Below are 10,623 nucleotides of genomic sequence, written 5' to 3'. Positions count from 1 at the left end.
GCATGGTGAGAAGACAGCCATGTGAACACGGAGGCAGAGATTGCAGTGATATGTCTACAAGCTAAGGATTGTAGGCCACCACCAGAAGCTGAGAGAGAAGCATGGAATGGATTTTCCCTCAGAGCCTCCAGAAGGAACCAACACTGCCAATACCTTAACTTTGGACTTCTGTTGTTTTCTGTTGTTTTAAGCTACCCAGTTTGTGGTACTTTGTTACGGCATCCCCAGGACATGAAGGCAAGTTATCTCCAAGATGGCTGCCGTCACTTCCTTCCCTCCCTGTATGCATGTGTCATTCTTCCTGCAAGAGGTGGAGTCTCTTTCTTTTGAATCCAGGCTGATATGAGTGATGTGCTTGACAAATAGAATGTGGCAGAGTAACGTCTGACACTTCTGAGGCTATCATGAGAAGCAGCTTCCACCTGGGCTGAAGTCTGTCTACCCTGAGGCAGCCATATTGTGAGTAAGCTCAAACCATGTGAGGAGGCTGTGGATCATGAGGCCCCAGATGGAGAGAGAGAGAACAGGGGAGGTGGAAAAGGAGAGAGAGACTAGAAGAAAGGGGAGGAGAAAGAGATGAGATGGGAGAAGGAGGCAGGGAGAGACACAGAGAGAGAGGCCAAGAGTGCCAAGAGCACCAAGGCACCAGACATGTGGGGGAAGAAGCCATCTTGGAAGTTTATCTCCAATCCCGTAGAGCCCAGCTGATGTCACATGGATCAGAGATGAACTTACCCAGCTCAACCCTTCCCAAATTCCTGACCCACAAAATCATGAGCAAAGGAAAATGGCCAGTTTAAGTCACAAAGTTTCGGGATGGTTTGTTACTCGGCAGTAGCTAAGCAGGACATTTCTGCCACCACACTTTATCCTCACAGTGGTGTTCTGGGGAAAGCGCTAGTGAATATGTACCTTCCCCACGTTGGTCCCTGGATTAACCACAACTCTGCCTCCCCTTTGTAAAATATACTAAGTGGTGCCCAACACTAGATGGTGTTTCTTTGTAGTTTCCCTGTGGCCCTTTCACCCTCTGGGTGGACTGAGAGTTTGTTCCCAAACCTGTTTTTGCCCGTTGTACGTGTCTTGATTCATATGCAATTAAAAGAAACGTTATGCAAATCTGTAGCTACAAGTGCCGCATGAAAGAAGGTCGTTGTATTACAAAACTAAGCTGTGTGCTTTGGAAACATTGTTCAAGGCTCTGCTTTTAAAAATTAAAGAAAAAGGCTGGGCGTGGTGGCTCACGCCTGTAATCCCAACACTTTGAGGCCGAGGCAGGCAGATCACCTGAGGTCGGAAGTTCAAATCCAGCCTGACCAACATGGAGAAACTCCGTCTCTACTAAAAACACAAAATTAGCCGGGGTGGTGGCTCATGCCTGCAATCCCAGCTACTCGGGAGGCTGAGGCAGGAGAATCGCTTGAACCCGGGAGGAGGAGGTTGCGGTGAGCCAAGATCGCACCATTGCACTCCAGCCTGGGCAAAAAGAGCAAAACTCCATCTCAAAAAAGAAAAAAAAAAGAAATTAAAGAAAAAATAGGCTGGGCACGATGGCTCACGCCTGTAATCCCAGCACTTTGGGAGGCCGAGACAGGTGGATCACAAGGTCAGGAGATTGAGGCCATCCTGGGTAACACGATGAAACCCCGTCACGACCAAAAATACAAAAAATTAGCCAGATGTGGTGGCAGGCGCCTGTTATCCCAGCTACTAGGGAGGCTGAGGCAGCAGAATGGTGTGAACCCGGGAGGCAGAGCTTGCAGTGAGCTGAGATTGCGCCACTGCACTCCAGCCTGGGAGGCAGAGCAAGACTCCGTCTCAAAAAACAAAAAAAAAAATTAAGGAAAAAATGGATTAAAGGAAAAGAAATTGCTATCCAATTAGGGATAGATTAGATGACTATGAAAGATTAGAAAAAGAAACGTTCTGGCCAGATACGGTGGCTCACGCCTGTAATCCCAGCACCTTGGGAGGCTGAGGTAGGTGGATCACTTGAGGTCAGGAGATCGAGACCAGCCTGACCAACATGGTGAAACCCCATCTCTACTAAAAATAGGACAGGAAACTACTAAAAATTTGCCAGGCTTGGTGGCACGTGCCTGTAATTGCAGCTACTCGGGAGGCTGAGGCAGGAGAATTGCTTGAACCCCGGAGTTGGAAGTTGCCATGAGCCAAGATCCCACCACTGTACTCCAGCCTGGGCGACAGAGTGAGACTCTGTCTCAAAAAGAAAAAAAAGAAGAAAGAAAGAAAAGAAGAAGAGTCATTCTTAAAACCTAGGCAGTTTCTGGAAATAGTAGACAATCTTTCCAGATGTGCTTTACAACAGTGACCTCTACATAGCAAACCCATGCGCGAAGGATCTTGGCTCAAACCCCAAATGTTGGCCAACAAGCATAAAATAAAATGTTTGGCCGGGCGTGGTTGCTCCTGTCTATAATCCTAGCACTTTGGGAGGCTGAGGCGGGTGGATCAGGAGGTCAAGTGATCGAGACTATCCTGGTCAACATGGTGAGACCCCGTCTTTTTGTACTAAAAACACAAAAATTAGCTGGGCGTGGTGGCGCGCACCTGTAGTTCCAGCTACTTGGGAGGCTGAGGCAGGAGAATCGCTTGAACTCTGGAGGGAAAGGTTGCAGTGAGCCGAGATCACGCCACTGCACTCCAGCCTGGTGACAGAGCAAGACTCCGTCTCAAAAATAAATAAATGTTTAAGGTGTACATGATATGCTACGTCTTTTTAGAATTCCTCACTTTACTCAGTTCCAAGGGCCTCTGCTATTTTATTCCATTCCACAGAAGGGAAAACAGATTCAATGAGGTTGGGCCAGTGGATGGAGCTGAGTCTAGAACACGGGTCTGATCCTATGTGAAACTTCTGGTGACTCCAGGCTGAAGTAGAGCCTGGATTAGCATCTCTCTTCGGAGCTGCTTTTGGGAGTTGAAGGGTATAGAAAGTTCTAGAACTACTTACCCTGGAAACTGGGGAAATAGGTAGCCAGGTGGGAGGTGGGGATTTTCTCCTCCAGGATGTCGGTTTTGTTGAGAAAGAGGATGACAGATGTGCTCTTGAACCAGGGTAGTTCCAGGATAGTCCCAAACAAGGCAAGGCTCTCCTTCATGCGATTCTGTGTTGGGGGCAGAAGCAGGTTAGTGCTTCAACCAGCCAGCTCGGATAGGAAACCCTCCCATCGCAGAGACGGGGCTGTTAGCTCCAGGGGCGTGGGCTCACCCCTACCTTCCTGGCTGGGGCTGAGGCGGGTGTGCCCGTGTTTCTGTGTGGACAGCTGCCTGGGTGTGCCTAACATGGTTTTGTGCCTGTGCTGGTCGGAAGTGTGTCGTCCCAAAATTCATGTCCCCCCAGAGCTTCAGAGTGTGACCTTATCTGGAGAGAGAGTCTTGAACTCCTGGCCTCCCAGCATGCTGGGGTTACAGGCATGAGCCACCACACCTGGCCTGGAGATAGGGTCTTTGATGAGGTCGTTAAGGTGAGGCGATACTAGAATATGGTGGGCCCCTAAGTCCATGACTGCTGTCCTTATAAGAAGAGGGAGACCTGGCCAGGTGCGGTGGCTCATGCCTGTAATCCCAGCACTTTGGGAGGCCGAGGCGGGCGGATCACCTGAGGTCAGGAGTTCGAGACCATCCTGGCCAACATGGTGAAAACCTGTCTCTACCAAAAACACAAAAATTAGCTGGGCGTGGTGGCGCACGCCTGTAATCCCAGCTACTCGGGAGGCTGAGGCAGGAGAATTGCTTGAATCCGGGAGGTCGAGGATGCAGTGAGCCGAGATCGCATCACTGTACTCCAGCCTAGGCAACAACAGCGAAACTCTGTCTCAAAAAAAAGAAGAAAAAGAAGAGGAAGAGGAAGAGGAAGAAGACCTGGCCGGGTGCGGCAGCTCTTGGCTGTAATCCCAGCACTTTGGGAGGCCGAGGCGGGCGGATCACCTGAGGCCAGGAGTTCGAGACCAGCCTGGCTAACATGGTGAAACCCCGTTTCTACTAAAAATACAAAAAATTAGCTGGGCATGGTGTCGGGCGCCTGTAATCCCAGCTACTCGGGAGGCTAAGGAAGGAAAATCGCATGAACAAGGGAGGCGGAGGTTGCAGTGAGCCGAGATCGCACCACTGCACTCCGATTTGGGCGACAAGAGCGAGACTCCGTGTCAAAAAAAAAAAAGAAAAAAAAAGTACAATAAGGTCTCAAATGCCTTGTGTTATGGGGTATATCATGTTTCCCCAAAATCCATACATTCAAGTCCTAACCCCCTAGAACCTCAGCATGTGACCTTCTTTGGCACAGGGCCACCACACATGGAATTAACCCAGATGAGGTCCTACTGGAGTAGGGTGGGCCCTGATCCTAGATGACTGGTGTACTTATTAAAAGAGGATATTGGCTGGGCACGGTGGCTCATGCCTGTAATCCCAGCACTTTGGGAGGCTGAGGTGGGCAGATCACCAGGTCAGCAGATTGAGACCATCCTGGCTAACATGGTGAAATCCCGTCTCTACTAAAAATACAAAATAAAAATTAGCCGGGCGTGGTGGCAGGTGCCTATAATCCCACCTACTCGGGAGGCTGAGGCAGGAGAATGGCGTGAACCCGGGAGGCGGAGCTTGCAGTGAGCCGAGATCGCGCCACTGCACTCCAGCCTGGGCGACAGAGCGAGACTCAGTCTCAAAAAAAAAAAAAAAAAAAAAAGAATATTAGCTGGGTGCAGTGGCTCACACCTGTAATCCCAGCACTCTGGGAGACTGAGGCAGGTGGATCATTTGAGGTCAGGAGTTCGAGATCAGCCTGACCAACATGGTGAAACCCCCGCCTCTACTAAAAATACAAAAATTAGCCGGGTGTGGTAGCACCCTCCTGTATTTCCAGCTACTCGGGAGGCTGAGGCAGGAGAATCACTTGAACCCAGGAGGCAGAGGTTGCAGTGAGCTGAGATCATGCCCATTGCACTCCAGCTTGGGTGACAGAGCAAAACTTCACCTCAAAAAAAAAAAAAAAAAAAAGATACTGACCAGGCTCAGTGGCCTGTGCCTGTCATCCCAACACTGTGGAAGGCCAAGGCAGGAGGATTGCTTGAGCCCTGGAGTTTGAGACCAGCCTGGGCAACATAGTGAGACCGCCATCTCTACAAAAAGTTTTTCAAATTGGCCGGGCATGCTGGCACACACCTGTAGTCCCAGCTACTCAGGAGGCTGAGGTGAGAGGATTGCTTGAGTCCAGGAGTTCCAGGCTGCAGTGAGCTATGATCACACCACTGCACTCCAGCCTGGGTGACAGAGCAAGACTCTGTCTCCAAATAAAAAGGAGGAAGTTTACACACAGACGTGCACACAGGGAGGACGCTGTGTGTGAGGCAGAGGCAGAGATGAGGGTGACACCCCTACAAGCAAGGATCGCCAAGGATTGCCGGCCACCACTAGGACCTGGGAGAGGCTTGGGGCAGATTCTCCCTCCTCAGAAGGATCCAGCCTTGACCACGCTTCCCTCTCTGACTTCTGGCCTCCGGAACTGTAGAGAATAAGTATCTGTTGTTTAAGCTGCCGTGTCTGTGCAGCTTTCTTACCAAAGAGCTAGGAAGCGAGTCCATTTCATGTGGCTAGACTAGAGGACAAGCAGTATCAGGATGACCTAAAATTCATTCTGTCTCATTCAGCCTGAAAGTCAAAATTATATCATCTGACCCAAACTGTCTCGGTGAAACCTCAACCCTTACAGTCACGCCTTGCAGGTAATAATGCACCTGAGCTTTGGGCTCAGGGATTAAGCAGGAGAAAAGTTCACATTTGGAAGAGAAGAAGCGGCCTCGGGCCTTTGTGGACAGAAACAGAACATCGCCCCTGCGGGGAGACCTGCTCTCCTGGGCCGGCTGTGCTTGCCTGTGTGCAGGCGGCCATGTCTCTCTCGGGCTTGAGTGTTCCTCGGTGCGGGCAGTGCTTGTGTGGCTGTGCGTCCATGTGTGACTCACTCAAGAATGTGTTTGTGAAGGGTGTGACAGAAGCCCTGGTGTTCCATGGTGCGGCCAGTGTGTGGATGGGAATTCCCACGTGTGTGAGCCCGTGTGTGTGCAAGTGCATGTGTGTGCACACATGTGTGTATTCATGTGCATGTGTGTGCATGTGTGTGCGTGTGTATATGTGTAGTGCATATGCACTTGTACGAGTGTGTGTGCAAGTGTATGTGTGAGCACACATGTGCGTGTGTGTGTGCATGTATGTGCGTCTGTGCATGTGTGTGCGTGTGCATGTGTGTGCGCGTCTGTGCGTCTGTGCATGTGTGTGCACGTATGTGCGTGTCTGTGCATGTGTGCATGTGTGTGTGCACACATGTGTGTGCGTGTGTACCTGTGTGTGTGTGCATGTGTACGTGTGTGCGTGTGCATGTGTGTATGTGTGCGTGTAGTGCATATGTGTGATGTGTGTGTTCGTGTGTGTGTGCACGTGTGTACATGTGCGTATATTGTGCATGTGCATTGCATGTGTACATGTGCCTGTGTCCCGTGTGTGCACGTGTGTATGTGCATGTATTATGCACGTGTCTGTGTGTGTGTGCGTGTATTGTGTATGTGCATGTGTGTGTGTGCACTGTAGTGTGTGTGTGTGTGTGTGTGTCTGGGGTCCTGACCAAACAAATGCTGTAGGTCTGTGTCTTGGGTTGCTGCAATCTGACCACAAAAGGCTGAAGGGTCAAGTTCATAGCCATGCTGGGCACACACAGGCCCATTCAAGAGCAGGGACGCCTCCCTTTCTGCACCAGAGCTTCCTGCTCAGGTGAGGGTCCCTGGGCCAACAAGTGGGCAGAGTGAGGGAGGCGGTGGTGCACCTCCTGGTTGTTCTCTTCTAGGCACTGGTCGTATTCACTCAGCGAGGCCAGGTAGATGAGGGCGATCACGTTCTCGAAACAATGGATCCATTTCTTACGCTCTGACTTCTGGCCGCCGACGTCCACGATCCTACAGGGAACAGAGGTGCCCCCTGTCAGAGCTCAGGACCCTGCTCCGTGACACCCCCAACCCCCATCACGTCTGGGATATGCCAAGATCCATAACAGCAACAGCAAGAATAGGTGCTAGCCTCTCGCGGATTTGCCGTGTCATTCCCGCGAGGCAGGGATGAGTCTTATGCCCATTTTATAGATGAGGAAGCTGAGATCCAGGGAGCAGAGGGGACTTTTCCAAGCTTCTACTGTGCTGGGCTGCCTGCTTTCTACCCCCACATTAGAGGATAGCAGGTTGGACAGATCTGAGACGTGCCCTGGTGCTAGCTGGGAGACCCGGAGGGGGAAATTGCCAAACATCTCCAAAACTCAGTTTTCCCATCTGTGCTATGGGGCTCCTGTGATCTGGCTGGCCATGGGTGTGTCCAGCAGCCACACAGATGGGAATGAGGGCTGTTCCCAGAGCACACGTCCTCCTCTCCATCTGTGGCTCAGCCCCACGCACCGCAACAAAAGCCTGAACCCTGCCCCCACCTTCCTGTTCTCTCTCTTCTGAGAAATGTGGGTCGCTGATAACCATCTGTGCGTCATTTCCCTGGGGATGCAACCGTTACTCGGGAAGTGCCAGAGCAGAGGCTTTGGACGGGCCTGGGCCAGGGCCTCAAGCAAGAAGGGACTTGCCCCATTGCACAGGAGGGGAAACTGGGACTGATGATGAAGCAGTTACGCTGCAGCTGCTGGATGTGTCTCCTGATCCCTGAGACCCGCTCCTCCCATGTGTCCTCAGAGTCCCTCAAACCCCACATCCAGAGCCAGACGGAGTAAGCAGCCGTCGAGAGGGGGCTCTGGAGACTGAGACGGGAGTGGGGTCAGCAACTGGCCAGTTGGGAACTGTGGGCATCACCTCTCATCTCGGGTCTCAGTGTCCTCTGAGCCCTCACTCCATTCATTCGTCTCACTCCTGGGCCACACCTAAAAATCACCTCCTTGGCCCAGACTTCCCCATGATTTCCCAGCCTCTACCTTCACTCCTAAACTTTTACCAACCCACCCACCCATTCATTGATTTATTCACTCATCCATCCACCCATCCACCCACCCACCCATCCATCCATCCATCCATTCATCCACTCATCCATCAATCTATCCATCTACCCATCTACACATCCATCCATCATCCACCCACCTGTCCACCCATTTACTCAATCCAGCCACCTACCCATCCATCTCTCCATTTACTCATCCATCCATCCATCCACCCATCTGTCCACCCATTACCCATTTACCCATCCATCCATCTACCCATCTATCCACTCACTCGTCCCCCCATCTACCCATCCACCCACCCTCCCACCCATCCACTCATCCATCCATCCTTCACTCACCCATCCACCCATTCATCCATTCATCCATCACCCGCCACCCATCTACCCATTCATTCATCCATCCATCCACTCATCCATCCATCCATCCATGCATTCACCCACCCATTCGTCCATCCCACCCACCCATCCATCTATCCACTCATCCATCCATCCTTTACTCACCAATCCACCCACCCATCCATTCACCCATCACCCATCCACCCATCTACCCATTCATTCATCCATCCACTCATTCACCCATCCATCCACCCATTCATCCATCCGTCCATCCATCCCATCCATCCGTCTATCCACTCATCCACCCACTCATCCATTCATGTATCACCCATCCACCCATCTACCCATCCATCCATCCATCCATCCACTCATCCCTCTTTCAATCCATCCATCTATCCATCCATTCATCCATCCACCCACTCATCCATCTACCCATTGATTCATCCACTCATCCATCCTCCCACTCCATCCATCCACTCATCTATCCCTCAACTTATCCATCCATCTATTCATCTATCCATCCACTCATTCATCCACCCATCCATTCCCTTCCATCTTTCTTTTTTTTTTTTTTTTAAAGATTCCCAGACCAAATATCTCTCCCATAGAAGTCATCCTTGGGTACTAACACTATTATTGTGTCCCGAGTTGGTTCCTTCTGGTGTGTTCTTGGTCTCGCTGACTTCAAGAATGAAGCCGCAGACCTTTGCAGTAAGTATTACAGCTCTTAAATGTGGTGTGGACCCAAAGAGTGAGCAGCAGCAAGATTTATTGTGAAGAGTGAAAGAACAAAGCTTCCACAGCGTGGAAGGGGACCCGAGCGGGTTGCCCCCATTCCATCTTTCCAACCATCCACCCACATTTACCAACTGCTACTCTGACCTTTAGCTATTCACTAAAGAAGCAGAAGAATCAAACTCAGCCCCTAACCTTGTGAGGCTCTCCATCGTGTAGAGGAGACCCACAGAAAACAGACAAATTATGAACCTTCCTAGTAAGGACTATTGAAGAGGCCAAAACAATAGGTTTGGGGGATTTAGGGAAAGGAAGGCCAAATAGGGGTAGGTCAAACAGAATCCCTGTCTCTGGGCATCACTTTGCACCCCTGCTCAGCTCCCTGCCATCAGCCCATGGAAACAGATCTTGCTAAGTTCACCAGTGACCCTCTAACTGCCAATCCCAGCGTCATTCTTCTCACTGTATTCTTGACCTTTCCTTTCCTGACCTTTGACATCGGCCATTGCTCTGCTGGGTTAGGGTTAGGGTTAGGGTGCTGCACTGGCCATTCCCACCTCTGTCTGCCAGCTAAGGTGGTGTCCAGCCACCTCCCCAATCCCCCTAGGCCCCTCAGACTCAACCTGTCCCAAGGGACTCCATCACCACCTTTTCATCCTCCAGCCCACTGGCTCCACTGTCTACCCCCATCACCTTGACAAAAAACTCAGGTGTCATTTTTGACTTCCTGTTCTAATTCCCACACTCATCCAGTCCTGCCCTTTCCACATCAGAAACAACTCTTGCCCATCCCTTCCTTTCCATCCCCACACCCACTGCCCTGGCTCCTCCTTTTTCTGAGTTTCCTGACTTCCAGCCTCACCCTCTAGTCCATCTCCCAGTGCTGATGACTACAGGGATCACCTCTGAGCTCCCCAGACCAGGCCTCCCCAGACCAGGCCTCCCCAGACCTGGTCCTGACTGTATAGTCTCTATTTCCTCCTCCCCAGCAGCCCCTTCAGGGTTAGGACTACTGAACTCCTATTCATCTTTCAAAACCCCATTAATGTTCCCTCCTCCAAGAAGATATTCCCTCCTGGAGCTCTGATGCCTCAACCTGGGCTCCTCCAGGTCCCAGTCCTGACTACCTGGGGGCCTGGAGGTGTCTACATGGAGCTTTGCTTCCCCTAGCTTGGCAGCTCCTTGAAGGCTGGGACTAAGAAACTCCTACTCATCCCTCAGGGCTCCAGCTCCTTTGCCCTTCCTACAGGAAGCCTTCCCTGCCCTCTAGGCTGGGCCTAGGTGGAGCGCTCACCGCAGGTTGGTTTTCTGCACGGAGAAGCAGTACTCGTTGATGCCAGTGGTGGGCATGCGGCTGCGGAGCACGTCCTGAGCCGTGGGGACGTAGCCCTCCTCGGTGATGCGCTCCAGGTGGGACAGGTAGCTGCAGAGCGAGGAGTCCTGAGGCCCAGCCTTGCAGCCAGCCTCCCTTTGCTTCCCAGGCCCTACGAAAGGCCCAGCAAGGACCCTGCTGGGGGAGGAGAGCTCCCTGGGCGGGGGTGGGGTCCCTGGAGTTGG

The 10,623-nt window shown here is 51.7% G+C and overlaps 1 protein-coding gene across 2 annotated transcripts in view; it reads right to left on the bottom strand.

The window, feature by feature from the left end:
• The window catches only part of GNA15 (G protein subunit alpha 15), a 29,461-nt gene that overhangs the window by 2,895 nt on the left and 15,943 nt on the right, over window positions 1–10,623 (bottom strand). For both annotated transcript variants that reach the window (XM_054465727.2, XM_054465728.2), the window contains 3 exons: window positions 10,361–10,489; window positions 6,836–6,965; window positions 2,975–3,128 (listed from right to left, as the gene is read on the bottom strand). In XM_054465727.2, the coding sequence (XP_054321702.1) occupies window positions 2,975–3,128; window positions 6,836–6,965; window positions 10,361–10,489 (413 nt within the window). The remainder of the gene's footprint in view (window positions 1–2,974; window positions 3,129–6,835; window positions 6,966–10,360; window positions 10,490–10,623) is intronic.

Source organism: Pongo pygmaeus, chromosome 20, assembly GCF_028885625.2.
Source record: "Pongo pygmaeus isolate AG05252 chromosome 20, NHGRI_mPonPyg2-v2.0_pri, whole genome shotgun sequence".
Taxonomy (NCBI): domain Eukaryota; kingdom Metazoa; phylum Chordata; class Mammalia; order Primates; family Hominidae; genus Pongo; species Pongo pygmaeus.
Note: the sequence above shows the minus strand (reverse complement) of the source record. Positions and strands in the feature narration are given on the sequence as shown.